Source organism: Haliotis rubra, unplaced genomic scaffold (assembly GCF_003918875.1).
Source record: "Haliotis rubra isolate DU_JTF1 unplaced genomic scaffold, ASM391887v1 Scf86, whole genome shotgun sequence".
Lineage (NCBI taxonomy): Eukaryota > Metazoa > Mollusca > Gastropoda > Lepetellida > Haliotidae > Haliotis > Haliotis rubra.
In genome coordinates, this window is record NW_025767590.1 from 1,360,329 (window position 1) to 1,379,235 (window position 18,907).

The window sequence follows — 18,907 nt, forward strand, 5'->3', positions numbered from 1 at the left end:
AAACCCCTTTAACTGACAGTGACACTCACACAACAATACATGGTGAACAAACCCCTTTAACTGACAGTGACACTCACACAACAATACATGGTGAACAAACCCCTTTAACTGACAGTGACACACACACAACAGTACATTGTGAACACCCCCTTTAACAGACAGTGACACACACAACAGTACATGGTGAACAAACCCCTTTAACTGACAGTGACACTCATACAACCATACATGATGAACAACCCCCTTTAACTGACAGTGATGCTCACACAACAGTATGGCAGACATATAATACTGACGACACATAAAGGACATAAAGGAAAAGTGTCAATGTTACCTGTGCCTGTCAGGAGATATGCCATACAACATTGTGCCATGAACTATTGGTGTCTGTATCTTCTCCGACAAGGAGAGCTGTTTCTCCATCAACAGCCTTCCTCCCTGTCCGTACACATGGAGCAACCTGCATCTAACAAACACATACCATCACTGTAGTTGGCAGTCACCCCTATACTGTGATCTGTTGTCCCACAAATGCACAGTATTTCTTGTAAATTCAAGAACAGGGTTTCATTCCTTGTAATTCCAACTTAGCCATAAGTTCCTGTGAATTCAATGTCAGTCAATTCTTTTTTTATCTGTTATTCTTCAAAATAGATTTTGTTTCCCATTGAAAAAGGAAAAATTTGTTTTAATATTTACAAAAAGGAAGTTGTTTCAAAGATAACAAAACTTAACACCTTCTACAAATGCAAAATGATATCAATAAACAAACAAACTTAACACCTACTACAAATGCAAAATGATATCAATAAACAAACAAACAAACTTAACACCTACTACAAATGCAAAATGATATCCATAAACAAACAAACAAACTTAACACCTTCTACAAATGCAAAATGATATCAATAAACAAACAAACAAACTTAACACCTACTACAAATGCAAAAGTAAGCAATTAAACAGTTTTGCTTGTCAACAAACTGAAGGGGCACCTGTCATTCCTTGTTGACTCCAGTACAATCCACATCACTTGGCCATGGATGATACAGTTATTCCTTTGTCTGCTGATAGTTTCCCCCTGTTGGTGTTCTCGAACAAAATTTTCAAATACTTTAATCTTGGGATGCATGAAGGCTTCCAAGGTGCTGCAGTCGAACATCTGTAAAATAATTACACTTTTTGTACGTTTGTACAAACACCATGAATCAATGGTTCATATCTGTATATGTTCAGTTCTTATACACTTTCAATCAGGTATAGGCCGGTGAAGTTCTATGTTAAAATTGGTCTTTAAGGCCACGTTGTTGTAAGAGGCGATTAATGGGATTGGGTAGTCAGACTCACTGTCTTGGTTGACACATGTCAGCGTACTCCAGTGTATTTACAGATTGCCAGAACTGGAATAGTGCTTAGTGCGGCATTAAACAACAAACAAACAAATCAGTCAGGACATCTATAGATGAATCATACTATAAGTATTGGGTGCTAGGGATCTGTCCCAAATTTCACACTTTTCTGACCTTGAGCCCTTCAAGGGAGACAAACATATTCACATCCTGACCTTCACTCCTACAGGGAGAGAAGCATGGGCACATTCTGACCTCCAATCCTACAGGGAGACAAGCATGGGCACATGTAGACCTTCAATCCTACAGGGAGACAAGCATGGGCACATGTAGACCTTCAATCCTACAGGGAGACAAGCATGGGCACATTCTGACCTTCAATCCTACAGGGAGACAAGCATGGGCACATTCTGACCTTCAATCCTACAGGGAGACAAGCATGGGCACATTCTGACCTTCAATCCTACAGGGAGACAAGCTTGGGCACATTCTGACCTTCAATCCTACAGGGAGACAAGCTTGGGCACATTCTGACCTTCAATCCTACAGGGAGACAAGCATGGGCACATTCTGACCTTCAATCCTACAGGGAGACAAGCATGGGCACATTCTGACCTTCAATCCTACAGGGAGACAAGCATGGGCACATTCTGACCTTCAATCCTACAGGGAGACAAGCATGGGCACATTCTGACCTTCAATCCTACAGGGAGACAAGCATGGGCACATTCTCCTACAGGAGACCTTCAATCCTACAGGGGAGACAAGCATGGGCACATTCTGACCTTCAATCCTACAGGGGAGACAAGCATGGGCACATTCTGACCTTCAATCCTACAGGGAGACAAGCATGGGCACATTCTGACCTTCAATCCTACAGGGAGACAAGCATGGGCACATTCTGACCTTCAATCCTACAGGGAGACAAGCATGGGCACATTCTGACCTTCAATCCTACAGGGAGACAAGCATTGGCACATTCTGACAGTAAGTTTTACAGGGAGACAAGCATGTGCGTATTCTGACCTTCGTTCTGACCTTCTGTCCTACAGGGAGACAATTATGGGAACATTCTGCAGGTTCAGAAATTCCACTCAGTAATTCCTAGCTTTGAATCAACGTCAAGAATATGATGTCAGAATAATAGTATATCAATTGGAATTGTTGGGTGAGTTTTTCCCAAAAGATATAATAATGATTTAATGCTGCTGACACCTCTGGATACAGTTTCAGACATCCTCTCACAGTTAAAGTTATGGAAAATAAGTAAAACTTACTACAAAGCCTACAGAAACATATCATTTTGGTCCAAGAGAGCCTCAAGAGTTACAACTGAAATGAGTGACCTGGTTTTACACCACTTTTACACATATACCAGCAAGGTCACAGCGGTGGTCACCAGAATTGGAATCACATAACTTAATCATAAAGGGAATCGAAACCAGGCCTACTGTGTTTCAGTTACTAAGGACTGATAATACAGGACTGACTGACTGCCTGAGTTTGGTTTTACGCCGCTTTTAGCAATATTCCAGCAACATCACGGCGGGGGACACCAGAAATGGGCTTCACACATTGTACCCATGTGGGGATTCGAACCCGTGACTTCGCCGTGACGAGCCAACGCTTTAACCACTAGGCTACCCCAGTGCCGATAATACAGGTCGGGGTAGCCTAGTGGTTAAAGTGTTCGCTCATCATGCTGAAGACCCAGGTTCGATTCCCCACATGGGTACAACGTGTGAAGCCTATTTCTTGCATCCCCTGCCATGATATTGCTGGAATATTGCTAAAAGCGGTGTAAGCTAAACTCACTCACTCACTGACAAGACAAGAAAACACTTACAACTGCGACACCAGTGCAATGGTCACATGTCAGCAACAGGAACAGAGTTTTCCCAAACACCAAGTATTCCACAATGTCCACCCCAAACCTATCAGAGCACAGGCTTTGAAAAGCTGTCTTGGCGTCTTCTAGTTTCACACTGGCTTTCCTCTTTTTTTCACTATTAGAGTTCTTCACCTCTTTCACATATTTCTTGATTTTCTTCAGAGACCGGTGAACACTTCTAAGAGTCTGAAAATTAGTAAAATCTAAACATTCTTTTTCGCTTGTATACTTGTCCTGTATACTCCTTAATACATTTACTGCTTGTTACTGACAGAGAGAACCAGCTTGTCCTGTTGGAGACAGCTTTGTTCTTTTTGACAGGAAATGCACTTGGAGTAATGCAGGAAAAGTATGTAATTTTCTGACTAAAATTGATATTTTAGTATTTATCCTGACTCATGCTAAATGCTTGTCTCCTTCTTCTTGCGAATGATAGTGGAACACTTGAAATCCCTTGAAGTTCCCTTCTAAAAAGCGGCCGTAAAATCATCACTCACCCACTTGTCAGATTTCTTCCGAAACTTCTCCTGACATTTCTTGTGGATTTTACATATACTAATGTTCCATTAGTTATCTATTGCAACTCCATCTCTTGATGGGCGCATCAAGTGGAGATGCGACCCTTCTTCATGTACGAGTATGTCCTATACAAGTACAGGGTCTATCACTCATGATAGCCTGTCCTAGACGTGTGCATGGACTTTAACCATTTGCTCTGCAGAGCGTTGGTTTTCACAAGTCATGTGATAAAAGGGTGAGATTTTTCTCATCGCCTTTGTGGAACCGTTAGTTGTTGTGCTACAACAAGTGGCCCAAACTGGTGAATGCTTGAGACGTCTTCGGTGGCAATGTCTCTGAGGTAGTGGTTGGCAAACACCATGTCCGATTTCCAAAAGCAGCCCTCCATTATTGTAATTGAGCAGTTTCCATGCACAGCAAGTGTAGACGTCAGGGCTCTGACTTCGTAGGGATTGGAGGCTCGTGGAGGCTCAAGTCCTGCTGCTTTATTGGCCCTTAGTATAACGGCTCTCATCCAGATTGATATTGTTGTCTGTGAGACTTCCGTGGGGGTCTCAGTGTATAAGGGGATGAATAGGCGCTTGAATTTTCGTCTCCTTGTTTTTGTCCTTTGTAGGTAGACTTTTAGTGCTCTGACAGGGCATAAGGATAGATGCTGTGTATCCTGTGGCCCAAGGACTGTAGAGAACGCTGGGATGTGGAACTGTCTGTCAGGCTGGCCGGGCAGTTGGTTCTTGGCAATAAAGTCCCATCTCAGTTCTAGATGTACGATGTCACGATGTCTTGATTCAAATCGTGTTCGTTCAAAGTCCAGAGCATGTAATTCTGACATCTGTGCTGCTGTCGCTAGGGTGATCAGGAACAGTGTTTCTGAGTCAGTAGTTCAAAGGATGTCCGTTCTAGAGGCTCGTAGGCATCACTGGTGAGATGTTGTAGAACTACGTTGAGATTCCAGGCAGGAGCCTTGAATTTCTTTTGTTGGTCTTCCAACTTGAACGAGCATAGTAGTGCCAGTATCTCTGGTATTTTGGTCAGCTTAACACCCGTCTTCATGGTGATAACTGTGCTGAGAGCAGGCAGGTACGTTGAGAGTGTTGAACCTTTTAAGTGTCTCGTCAGTCGCAAATGACACAGGGATTCTGCCACTTGAGGATGGGTTGCTTTTACGGCTGTAAAGCCTTTCCTTGTTGCATACTGTTCAAATCTCTGCCACTTGTCGTACAGAGCACAAGATCTGGCGAGCTAGTGTCTGCTTTTCGCTGCTCTGGCAGAGTACCCTCTAGTCTTCAGGCAAGCTTTGATACACTCCACGCGTGTAGCTGGAACAATGCTACATTCCCCTGAGCTTGCTTGGTGTGTGGATGGACGAGTAGGTTCGACCATCTGGTAGTTTCAGGGTTGGACTTCCTAGTTCTTGTAAGAGGACGAGAAACCATACCCTCACAGGCCAATAGGGTGCGACCAAAATCAGTTGCAGCGTTGTCCTCTGCTTGATTTTCTGTATTACTTGTAGTAGTAGTGCTGGAGGTGGAAACGCATAAGCGTTTAGTCCTTCCCATGAGATGCTTAAAGCTTCTGTAGCCCATGCCTGAGGATCCGGAATCAGTGAGACGAATGTTGGTAGTTGCTTGTTGAACTTTGTTGCAAACAGGTCTATCAGTGGAGATCCTATTGTCTGTATGAAGAACCGGAACGCTTCTGGGTGTAACATCCATTCCGTCGGAGATGGTTGTAGTGGACGAGATAGGGCGTCTGCTATGACATTCTTTGCTCCTGGAATGTGGCATGCCTTCATGTAGATGTTCAGGTCGTCGACGATGCTGAACAGGAGAAAGCTGAGTTGTAGCAGACTTGTTGATCTTGTTGATCCTTGTTTGTTGATGTAGAACGCTACTGTGGAGTTGTCCGTGTGGACCGTGAGCCTTGCGTTCTTTAGTATGCTGGACCAGTGTTGTAAAGCGTTGATCACTGCTTTCATCTCCAGCAGGTTGATGTGCAGACACTGATCCTGACTCGACAACTTCCCTGCTGCCACTTCGTTGTCAAGGTGGGCACCCCATCCTTGTAGCGATGCATCCACGTAGATATGAGTGTTGCAAACCGGCTCTGACAAAAAGGTTCGTCCGCAAATATTCAACTTCCGAGTCCACCATAAGAGGTATGGTTTCAGACTCTCCGGTAGTATCAGCGGATCCAGACTGTCCAGATGGGCGTTCACAAATATTTGTAGTGGGCGCAGTTGTAATCTCCCTCTGCGAGTCATGTCTTGAGCTGAGGTGAGTAGACCGAGCACGCTTTGCCAAGCATGTAGCATCAATGGAGAGAGCATTGCTTGAGATATCATATGTTGTATCTTGACCCAACGATCCTCTGGGAGGACATCCCAATACTTCCAGACTCAAGGAAATACCTAAGATTCCTTTTCAACGGACATCCCTTCCAGTGGAAGGTTCTAAAGTTTGGAATATCGTCGGCCCCCTGATTGTTTACTCAAGTGACCAAGCCCATAGTCACATATCTACATTGTCGAGGTCTACGCAGTGCTCTTTACCTGGACGGCGGAATTCAAGTTCATCAAGATCCTAGTCAACTCAGACTGCGTTGAATGTCGGGATATGCTGATTCTGGAACTTGGTAGCCTTATCTGAGACTGTCCGGTACTTGCGAGATCGGGTCGATAGGTGGAAAGGTGAGTGTGTCGAAATCATCCTTGGACATCTTGTATGTAAACACTTCATCTGTGTCCTGGAAGGTGATGCTAGGTCCAGGCCATTAGCAATCCATGAGGTTACTTCCGTATCGGAGAATATAACTTCACCTTCTTCCTCTGATTTAGACATCTCCCGATCTGATGAACAGATCTGTATGCGGATCTGTATGATGAACTGCGCGCAGGTGAACGATCCCTATGTGATCGTGTATCCTTCCTGGAGTCTTGAGATCTCTCTCTAGGCCTTCGTGAAGGTTGATTCTTAGGCGTAGTTTCCCCTCTGTAAGATGTGGAGTGCCTGCGTGCAGGTTCCCAATGTGCGTCCGATGGTAATGACGACCCGTATCTACGATGTCTGTAGGGTTCGGGAGAACGCTTCGATCTGCTTCTGCGTGGAGAATTCTTAGAGGCTCCTTCGGGGACGTCTAAGGCTGAGCTGACGTTGGTAGCCTTGTCCAAGCTACTAACTTCAGATGGGGAAGATCGTCGGGTGTCTGAGCCTTCACGCAGGCTTCCCTCTTCTTCCAAGTGCGTTGGAGAGATTGCTGAATCTTCACGCAGTCTTGTAGTCATCGTAGTGGTCTTCATAGCAGCTTTCTCCTTCGCATGAAGCGACGTTCCATCATCGACATCATCTGGTCTGTAAACTGTTGCATAAACAGCCCCGGGTTGAAGTTCTGCGATGTCTGAAGAGACTGCTGCAGGGTTGATGATGCTTCTGACAATGATGAGGCGTCTTCTAAGGCACGCTGCACTTGTGAAGAATTGACGCTGCTGGGATCTCTGGTACCCAATGTCTGCGTTGATAGAAAGTCTTCTGTCAATGTCTGCGCTGAAAAAGTTGCCGATGTACCTGTAGAAGCAGGCTTTGTCTTCTTGCTGACGACTGTGACTTCAGGTATGAGGAACCCGTGCAGATCCGGGATAGAATAGGTCTTCAGCAACCCATGTGCTTGCCATAAAAGGCGACTATGCTTGTCGTAAGAGGCGACTAACGGGATCGGGTGGTCAGTTTTGCTGACTTGGTTGACACACGACATCGGTTCCCAATTGCGCAGATCGTTGCTCATGCTGTTGATCACTGGATTGTCTGGTCCAGACTCGATTACTTACAGACCGCCGCCATATAGCTGGGATATTGCGGAGTGCGGCGTAAAACTAAACTCACTCACTCAGGTATGAGGATGGGGGATCATCATACACGTCTGCTTCTTCTGGAGGTACAATCTCGGCAGAGAAGGATCTCGTCTTCTGCGTAGAGCTGTGTAGAGACTTCGACGAAGTCTTAGGGGTAGTAGCCTTCTTCTTCTGCGTTGAAGACGATCTAGTCTTCTTCGTCTTCGAAGAGGTCAGCTCCGTTGACGACGATCTCTTATTGGCTTCAGAGTTCATCACTGCAACAGCGACCTGCCCCCGTAAAATGCTCGGCAATTCACTTGAATTATGAACATTGGCAGCAGTAGTTAACACACGGTTATCAGCGCAATCACTCGATTTAGACATGACCTGTGAATACCTTCTTACCCAGTCCTTTGCATGTCTATGAATGGAAAAAAAGGTAGTTATTAAATTCAAAAGCGGTTAAATTCAGACAATGTTGACAACGAGAGCTGAAAGAACATGGAGTAGTGCAATCAGGACATAATAAATGTGGGTCAACCGCAGACAGCCGGTACCTACAACGAATACAAGTTTTCATCAAATGTAAACACGATGAAAAAACATGTCAAACAACATATAATTTAGATCAAATTTCAAACCATATAGTAGAATAAAATCCAAAAAGCCGTATACAGCAATAATTTTGCTGTAAAGGTCCAAAATAGAAAAGGATATGTGCCGTATAGGGACCCAGGTGCTCTCACAACTGTCCTCAAGGGCGAAGAAAGAGAGAGTGGCAAAACATGGCTGGTCATGTGACCAAAAGGGCGGCAAGGGAGGCGAGGGAGTGATGATTTTACGCCCGCTTTTTAGAAGGGAACTTCAAGGGATTTCAAGTGTTCCACTATCGTTTGCAAGAAGGAGGAGACAAACATTTAGCAAGAGTCAGGATAAGGAAAAAGTTAAAATTTGATCATTATGATTAACTACCTTATGACCAAGAACAGTTATAACTACTCTCTTAAGTCCTAAAAAGAAAATTAACAAATTAACATGGTGAATCCCTCCATTACCTTATTATTTTTGTTACCACAAATTATGTGTTTATCAGGTATACTCACATCTCTACCTGTGGGCAAACTGAAGTTTACTAGGTGTACTCACATCTCTATCTGTGGGTCCCCTGACGTTTACCAGGTGTACTCACATCTCTACCTGTGGGCAAACTGAAGTTTGCTAGGTGTACTCACATCTCTACCTGTGGGTCTCCTGACGTTTACCAGGTGTACTAACATCTCCACCTGTGGGCAAACTGAAGTTTACCAGGTGTACTCACATCTCTACCTGTGGGCAAACTGAAGATTACCAGGTGTACTCACATCTCCACGTGTGGGTCCCCTGATGTTTACCAGGTGTACTCACATCTCTATCTGTGGGTCCCCTGAAGTTTACCAGGTGTACTCACATCTCCACGTATGGGTCCCCTGAAGTTTACCAGGTGTACTCACATCTCCACCTGTGGGTCCCCTGAAGTTTACCAGGTGTACTCACATCTCTATCTGTGGGCAAACTGAAGTTTACTAGGTGTACTCACATATCCACCTGTGGGGAAACTGAAGTTTACTAGGTGTACTCACATCTCTACCTGTGGGTCCCCTGACGTTTACCAGGTGTACTCACATCTCCACGTGGGTCCCCTGAAGTTTACCAGGTGTGCTCACATCTCTACCTGTGGGCAAACTGAAGTTTACCAGGTGTACTCACATCTCTACCTGTGGGCAAACTGAAGTTTACCAGGTGTACTCACATATCCACCTGTGGGGAAACTGAAGTTTACTAGGTGTACTCACATCTCCACCTATGGGTCCCCTGAAGTTTACCAGGTGTACTCACATCTCTACCTGTGGGCAAACTGAAGTTTACCAGGTGTACTCACATCTCTACCTGTGGGCAAACTGAAGTTTACCAGGTGTACTCACATCTCCACCTATGGGTCCCCTGAAGTTTACCAGGTGTACTCACATCTCCACCTGTGGGCAAACTGAAGTTTACCAGGTGTACTCACATCTCCACCTGTGGGCAAACTGAAGTTTACCAGGTGTACTCACATCTCCACCTGTGGGCAAACTGAAGTTTACCAGGTGTACTCATATCTCCACCTGTGGGTCCCCTGAAGTTTACCAGGTGTACTCACATCATTGCCCATGGGCAAAAACTTCTTGTAGCAGACGTCCAGAGCTTGGGTCATCATTGACACCCATTCTTCATTGCCTTCCACAAACTGGTTGACACAAGGATCCCGTGTGGACTCCAGATAAGATACCCTTTCCTGAAACAAAACCAGCCATTTTGGAAATTTTAACTATAAATTGTATATTTATATACTTATCCTATCTCACGACTTGCACCTCTCTCTCTTCATTCAACCATGAGTGGAAACGAATTAAACTTTGCTCCAGGCCTTCCTTGTCCCTGTCCCCGTGCTGTGCATGCCTTCCTGCCTTAGCCATGCTCACTAGGCCGTGACAGCACGTGGCATGCGCAGTCCTCACCCACGTGATCACCTTCCATACTCATTCTCGATCTTGGAGCAATAAAAGGACAAAAAGAGACCGCCGAGGATACGCCAGAGGCTGAACCAGAAAGACTATAAAGGTCAAGAGGCGCCAGAGGAAACGAGTCGCCCTGCCGGATGGAATCCGCACCAGGTCACCGAGGCGCCCGAGAGGAACCTGCCGCAACAGGCTTCCCGGGCAACCCAGACTGGCTGCCAGGCGCCGAGGTATCCCCGAGTTGGTCGGCGCTTAGGCGACCGCCAGTCAGGGCACCAGGCGAAGACAGGGGTAACCCTGCATCGCCGGCGCCAGGCACCTGTGACGGACCTGAGCGTGAAGCTAGGCCAGCACCGGGTGCCGAGGGCACGCTATCCCCACGGCCGAAGCCGGGATCAAGCTGCCCGGGGGGAGGCGCGTTCTCCAAGCCGGAGCTGGGGCCGCAGCCAACCCCCCCAGATGTGTCAGATCGTCCCCCGACAACCGGCACCCAGCCAACGCCGTATCGATCAGAGATTTCATTGACGACATCTGTTCCTGAAACAAAGCCGTTAAAGAGTCAACAGGTACAACGGGTGCCGACACATCAGGGGGGGTGGCAGAGACAGGAGCAGGTTGAGATATAGATGTATTAGTTTTCTCCAACGAAGCCTCCTTGGAAACCTTAGCTCTTTTGGGAGCCGGCTCCGTATGGGAAGCGGCTCCCGTAGACCCCTTTTTTTTGTGTGAACGCTTGGACGGGGGATCCTGAGCCCAGATATCACCCCCCGCCCGAAGCAGGTTGCTGTAAAACAGCCGGTCCACCCGTCGTGCCTTAATGGTTTGAGGCGTGAAAATGGCACACGCCGGACACCCCTCTTCCTCATGATCAGTTTGTATAAGGCAACGTAAACACACCTCGTGCGTGTCCCTGACGGGAATGGCAGCGAGGCACGAAGTACAGGACTTAAACTGCAACAAGTAAAAAACCTGTGCAGCAATCAACCCCATACACACATACATATACAGTGTACTCTGTCAATACCAGCATCAGTCGGGACCAAGTAAAAATGCCCGTTTTGACAGAGTGCCGGTTTAGCTAGGTTCGCTTATGACGCCTGCGCACACGGAAGTTCGCTGTCGTACTGTCACTTTAGCATTAACAAGATGTTTGAATAAGAAACAAGGCAGTGCCTGAATGCACATTCATGTTGTTTAAATCAAATAAAAATGTCTGAAATCTCTTATTAAATTTCAACTGATCATATATTATCGGCAGAATTAAAATTATAAACTATTTTTCGCAATGTTATTGCAAACAACGATTCTTGTTTATGCTTCGGCAGCGGGTCCACAATAGCATTGTCAAAGAGCAAAGTAACGATGTTTCAAACATCGAGGAAATCATTAAATAAATTGAAATCAACAATAACATTCATAAAAGTTGTCAAACGTACATATAAAATTTGTGTAAGTCAAGTCACTGACAAGTTACATCTCGGCTTTCACACAATGCTTAATGTGAAAATATATGCGTGAAGCATTTTTGTCATAGGCCATAACCTAGCACGATATGTCCAATACGTTCCATGATTTACGTATAGGTAGCGATGTCTTTCTTAATATGTTCAGAATAGCATTATTTTACCCAAAACTTTCGCCTTAATCTAAAACTTTTCGCTTTTTACGAGGACGGTATCCATTTCCATAATATGATTGGCTGCTTAGGTCAATGGTCTGATTTTGACCAATCACGCACCCTTATAAGCAAAGTGTAGTGAAAAAGCGCCAGAAACCACTCTTTATCCAATAAAATCGCTTCTTACAAATGTGAAAATACTCTCGGCAAGAGTACAGTGATATTGTTGATGTTCAGAGCTTTCGAACGATACACGCGAATCAAACGATTCGCTTCTATGTAAGTGACACGCACACTCACTAATTAACAAGAAACTGATTGATACTTCCCCGCTTTCTGAATAATCTCGAGTCAATACCAGCGAATCAACAAAATGTAAACACTTGCTTGTTTATACAGTCAAACTGCCCACTACATGTATTAATTACTCTGGGTAAGTGTTACGCATCACTCACTGATTAACAGGATACTGATTAACACTTCCCCGCTTCTGAATAATCTCGAGTCACAGCGAATTGTGTTGTTACATCATTTGGACCAAATTGCATCAAAGGGTTACGCCGTCTTTCATGTGCCGGTTTTTACAGATTCGTTTTCATAACAACTTGTTCGTTGGGACTGAAAAACAATGCCGATATCCTGAATAGACAGATGCCGATGTTTACAGAAGTTTCTTAATGATAATAACGTGCATTTCTGCCGGGACTGAAACTTTGTGCCGATGTAGACAGAGTGCCGGTGTTAAGAGAGGCCGGTATTGACAGAGTCCACTGTATGAAAAAAACACGCATGGGCGACACAACTAATGCGACAACGTAGCATACAGTTGACAATAACCATAATACGCACTGCAACATAACTAACAATTACGACTTTTAGCGTAAGATAGAAAATGCTAGCAGTGGAAACGCCCTACATGTAACAACATATAAATAAAAATTACTATAACCACCTGTAACATTGAAAAACCACACGGGAAACCAATGAACAGGGAGGCTAGCGAAGGGACCTGTCCGCCATCTTGACACGCACCCGGCGAGCCGACCACGACAGGTACCAAGTTACAACTAGAAATTATGAATGAAAAAGTTCAGAACAAGCCTCCAAATCGCCCATGCAGAGAAAAAAGAGAACCATACATACAGTTGCTGTTTCTGACACACTCATAATTTTGCGCAGGGAAAAGAAACCTCCTTGAAATGGACCCACGTCGTGCCGGTAAACGACAGCATGGAAAGTGAGGTACGAGGTTACGGTCTAGAGTTACCTGCTCTTGGCTGTAAGGGGCCGGAGGGCCCTGTAAGGGTGGTCTCACAAGACAAAACGTAGTTTTTGTTTTGTAACTATTTTTATTCAAATATTGTTACAACTGTCGTAGGGAATTTAAATGGACATTTAAATGCTTATAAGTACCCCAAGGAGGAATATATAAAAAAGAATTAGTATTTTTACGAATGTTTCAGGAGTGAAAAGTGAGTGAGTGAGTGGGTGGGTGTTTGAGTGGGTGAGTGAGTGAGTGTGATAAGACACTGTCATCTTAAATTTTGCACTTCCCCACAGCAAAGTGTACCCCGTAAAGATCCAGGTTCGAATCTGTCCTCTTCGTAAGAGGTGACCAGCAGGATCAAGGTGGTCAGGCTTGCTGATTCAAATTGCATACATTGATGCTCATGATGTCAATCACTAGATTCGCGTCTAAACATGATTATTGACAGACTGCTGTCATACAGAGAATTACTGGTGCAGCGCTAAACTACAAATACACAAACAAACCCAGCAAAGTGAGTGAGTGAGTGATTTGGGTTTTAGGCCGCTTTTAGCAATATTCCAGCTATATCACAGCGTGGAACACATGGGCTTCACATGTGGGGAATCGAACCTGGGGCTTCAGCGTGACAAGCCAATGCTTTAACCACTAGGCTACTCCACAGCCCCAAGCCAGCAAAGCAATCAACCACAGACAATAATCCTTGCAAACTGTTCAAGTTACTTACATCTCTCACTTTTTTCCTCAGTTTTGGGAAAAGGTCCAGTTTTCGGCGATTGCCATCAGCTGTGGTCCAGACGAATGTTAAGCTGTGCAAAGGTATATCAGTTACCACTGTGGCAATAGTTTTACAAGAAAAATGTACCGAGTTTCCGCTTTCATCTTGGTACAGCTGCACCAAGGTAGGAGCAACAAATCCACCTGCAAGTATAAGGTCAAAGATCAAATGTATGGATCCAAACGTAACCATGTACCTGCCTGCGCGTATTTGTCTCAGTATCTAAATGTGTGCTTGCATGTTTTGCATTGGTGCACTCAGCAATGTGCTATCTATGTAATGGTGGTCAGTTAATATATGAATCTGGACAAGAAAATCATGTGATTGACATCATATACATCGGTCAATACATCATATACATCGGTCAATACATCATATACATCGGTCAATACATCATATACATCGGTCAATACAAATTAAACACATTACCATTGTATTTGGGGAGCTCTGAAAAAAACAGACTGCAGAAGTTGAGGGAGTGCCAGGGTTCAGGAACTCCAGACAGAGGCTTGAACACAGGAACACTGGAACACAGAGATTACTTGTTGTTATATCTGAGTGAGTGAGTTCAGTTTTACGCCGCTTTTAGCAATATCCCAGCAATAGCAGGGGAGACCAGAAATTGGCTTCACACATTGTAAACAAGTGAGGAATCGAACTCTGGTCTTCGGTGTGACAAGTGAATGCTTTAACCACAAGGCTACACACACACAACACAACAACAAAAAATTATACCTGAAGAATGGTCGATAGAGGCTTGAATACATAAATACTGGAAGAAAGATATTACCTTGGGGACAGTGGATTGAGACAGGAATAAGTGGACAGTGAAAAATACGCACTGTCACAACATGGGACAGTGGACAGGGGATAGAACGAGTGAACTACTGATCTGAATAGAATCAGACCTAGAAGCAAAAATACTCCAGAAATCCAAAGTCTAAAATGCCTAGTCATTTCTTCAGTCCATACTTGACATATTTATAGGAGAGTACACCCATCACTTGCCCTGTGTAAGGATCCAGGTGAATGGCCCTGATTGGTGGCAGCAGCATCTGGAGGTCACCTGACAGGAAGCCGTCTGCTGTCAAATGTAGATGCAGGTTTGATTGTGCTATGAAATCTGCTTCATAACATTGTCTGAAAAGATCAGATTAAAACAGAAAATATTGTTACTACACTGAAGGTTTTGTGTCAGACATCTTGTCATAGATGTTTGAAAGATTGAGCTAAAGTCACAAACACTTGATATATACCATGAAAATCGATTCACATAATCAGTATGAATACCAGATAAAACAGACCATTCTGAGGGCATCAGATGGTTTAAACCAGTCAATCATTATAAACCCCTTAATAGGTTGACACTAAAATTGACAGTCCTTATTTTCTGATGTATATCTCAGAAACGTTTACTGAAGAAAACAAGACAGAAAGGGTGTGTGGTTACCTGAACCCTTATCAAAAGAGTTTAAAGGTCACATAAACCCTAGGGGGTACAAATACATAAATCACTAACTGGCATCGTTATAAATGAAACCCCTCATTAAAACTACTCATTTCGACCTTTAATTGACTTAAATCGACCTTTTTGACAACAGTGCACAATTCTTACCCGCGAACGAAATTTCAACCAATCAGAGCGGCGCGCCTCTGTGACGTCATATGAGGAATAGCTTTGAGAGCCGATGCAGAATTCATCTACATTTTAGGGGTAAAATTATCGTGTTTACAGGCTTGTATAAACCTGAAATCGCGGACAATTGTTGTGGAAAATGAAAGCTATATGTTCTCACAATCTACTGGCATTTAATTTTGTCTCCTGCTTTGCCTAGTTTCCGAAAGTTACAACTTGTTTTCATAGACGATTCTGTCAAAATCGATTGGTGTCGTTAGGCCCTATTTGTATAATGACTGATCCAAATTGATCCCATTTCTGTGTTGTTTTACCTCGATATTTAATCATGTCATGTAAAAATCTGTTTGTATTCTCAAAACAGTGTCGGCCCATAAGTTTTCACATGCAATACAGCAATTAATACTCCCTCGCTTTAACCCGTGTTAGGTGGTATAAACCTACACATGTTATTTGTCATCATTCACTTGATGGTCAGTTAATGAATTTATAACAGGTATAATTAGTGGTAACACACTTAGATTACCCGACAAAGGTTCCCATTTGGCATTTCTTGTGTCTGAGTAAATATTCAACATTATAAACATCGATCAAAGGATTAACCGATAACACGCTGATTGATTAATTACTTTTATCTTACACAGCGGAATTGTCAAAAGGTAGTGTTTATGTATGTAGATTTACTAATCTATACTGAATACACTCTGTCGTGGTCGGTGTTCATATAGTAAAACAACGCCCTTCTTTCAAAGGATTAACCGGCAATACATTGAATGATTGCCCATTATTGGCTAACTAACTTACTGTTTTTAAAGAAAGGCGGACATTATGCAATTAGTTGCCAGGTGTGCTATCTTGGGTGACCAATGAGACCATACACCAATACCTGAAAAGATTTATCACTTTTTCGTATATTGAACTGTTAAAAGACACATCATTTGGAACAGTTTTGTGGATATTGATGGATACATTCCTCGAACAAGGTAATGGCCTGATATTGTTCCTATAACTTTAATCTGTTTTAATTTTAATATTTGCATTTTGTTTTATTCATTTGTCGTGAGCATTCAACAGAATCATTGTTTTCGCCGTGAAGTGTAATGAGACAGACAACATGCACTAGGGTGTGTGTGCGAATTATGATTCACATTGGCAAACTATAAAATGTCTAGATATTACAGTTCTGTTATAAATTCACTATAAGTATCAGCAGATCGTCTGCTTTTATTTAGTTTCAAAATGCATACAAGTGTGATAATAAACTAATTAGGATTATAAGACCAAATATAAAGAGCGCACATTACTGACTAGTATCTACATACTGGTGAGTGGACATTAACCATGGGAATGTAGCAAGAAATTTATCGCAAGCAGTATTGTGACTTCGACCCCACCTCGCCGCCGTGGAAGAAATCGTTATGTTATAAGTTGTGTCATGCAAAATCCGTTTGGTTATGATTCCAATACATATTTAACAACGAGTAGAAAGTAGTCTTGATTTTCTAACTTGATGAAAACAAACTATAATCTCATTAATTCTAACAGATTTTTTATTTTTTAAAAAATGGCTGTCGTCGGAACATCCGCCAGTCTGAGGATAAATGGTATTTAGGTTTGTTTTCACCGAAAGTTACAAAATCAAAACTACTTTCTACTGGTAGTAAATATGTATTTTATTGATGGGCAATAGGATTTTGCATGACATAGCGTGCATATCATAACAATTTCTCTTGTAGCAGCCGCAGGTGGGTGTCAATATAATACTACTTACAATATTATTGTTACTTCGACCACAACCTCACTTCCGAGGAAGAAATCGTTATGTTACAAGTTGTGTCATAGAAAATCTTCATGGTCATCAATCATATACATATTTTACTACAACTAGTAAGTAGTTTTGATTCTTTAACTTCCGTGAAGCGATCTGAACACAAGTAAGATATCGCTTCAGGCTTCCACAACGCCGCTTCGCACTCACAAACATAACCCATTTAGCACTTAACTGCGGGGTCCTGTGGAAATCTGTGCATGGGGACACCATCGCCCGACCCTAGGAGCAATTGACGACAAAGCAACGATTCGGCATGTCGTCGTTGATGTCGAGAAATCATCAAAATGATGAGCGTGCTACACATTTTCTATACAACTAACTGAAAATCCTTCCTCATATGACGTCACTGCAGTGCTCTGGCGACAGAGTTACGTAACCTGTCTGTGGTTTCGTTGGCGGGCGAGAGGGAAGCAGACGACTTTTTGGCCACTTTTAATCGCTCGGTATTAATTAACCACAAGTTTTTAAAGAATAAATTTGGTGTTCCGCATAAGACTAACCACAAATCTTTCATATGTAATGGTTAAAAGAGTAACAAAAAACAAAGTTTAGTGGTTCTTTAAGCTTCATTGTCATTTACAGTAGCACTTGATGTCTGAAAACAAACTAATCATGCTTTGCATAGTTTTAATAAGCAGTCCCCTTTGGCAGTTTCTTAGCACCCAGGGTGCATCTTAAGGGAGATAGGGTTTATTGTCTTTTTCAAATTCAAATAAGATTAATTCAAATTCATTTCAAATTCAGGTCAGAGATGTTCACGACTTAGTTAGAAACCAGTAGCACTGGATTGATGCAGAAAAGCCTGCAATCACAAGCTGCTTCACACTGGTGCACTGGGCTATGATACCCCCCTAGTTGTAAGTGAGTGAAAAGATGGAACACATACTGCCCCAAAACAAGTCGCATGTGTCCAAGCTGGGTCCGCCATACCACCCTCAAGGGTGGAGGAGGAACGGCCTTGACCCATGCCATCACGAAGATGTTCACCTCCTCCCCACAGGACCACATGGCATCTGTTCTGAAACACAGAGATGGATCACCTCAATATAACAACAGATAACCTCAATATAACAACAGAAGGATGAGTGAGTATGATTTTACACTGCTCTTAGCAATATTCCGGCAATATCACGGCAGGGGGACACCAGAAACGGGCTTCACACATTGTAACCATTTGGGGAATCGAACCCAGGTCCTCATCGTGACGAGTGGATGCTTTAACCACTAGGCTACCCAAAAAGAACAATGAATAGATCTTGGTTTTTAAGGCCAAAGTACTTCAGCATTTGAGTTACATTAGAGGCTGAGAGCATTATTAGTGAATTATCAAACACAATGAGAGAAGGAGTTACCTAGTGCGTCTCAGGGAGGTGTAGGCATCTGTTGTCTGTCCCAACCAAGCCTCCAACACAACCTGATGTTGCAGTAGTGCGGGACATTGGCCCCTGAGAGACTTGATCCAACACAGGCCTTCACTCAGATGACGCACCATGTCGACATCTGCATGAAAAACCTTTGTGTAACATATCACCATGGTTTTATTGGATACAAAATCCTGTCATGCATAAAATTGAAATGGATGCAAATAACATGCATATGGTTCAAACAGCTGTAAAAATGCCTGGATTTTTGTTAAGAATTTAAAAAGAATATCA

At 43.4% G+C, this 18,907-nt stretch overlaps 1 protein-coding gene across 3 annotated transcripts in view; it reads right to left on the minus strand.

The window, feature by feature from the left end:
* The window catches only part of LOC124262912, a 33,693-nt gene that overhangs the window by 5,567 nt on the left and 9,219 nt on the right, over window positions 1-18,907 (minus strand). For all 3 annotated transcript variants that reach the window (XM_046697510.1, XM_046697508.1, XM_046697509.1), the window contains exons 7-15: window positions 18,605-18,752; window positions 18,139-18,270; window positions 14,794-14,925; window positions 14,215-14,309; window positions 13,735-13,928; window positions 9,765-9,899; window positions 3,196-3,426; window positions 996-1,162; window positions 335-466 (exon numbers count right to left, since the gene is read on the minus strand). In XM_046697510.1, coding sequence (XP_046553466.1) covers window positions 335-466; window positions 996-1,162; window positions 3,196-3,426; window positions 9,765-9,899; window positions 13,735-13,928; window positions 14,215-14,309; window positions 14,794-14,925; window positions 18,139-18,270; window positions 18,605-18,752 — 1,366 coding nt within the window. The remainder of the gene's footprint in view (window positions 1-334; window positions 467-995; window positions 1,163-3,195; window positions 3,427-9,764; window positions 9,900-13,734; window positions 13,929-14,214; window positions 14,310-14,793; window positions 14,926-18,138; window positions 18,271-18,604; window positions 18,753-18,907) is intronic.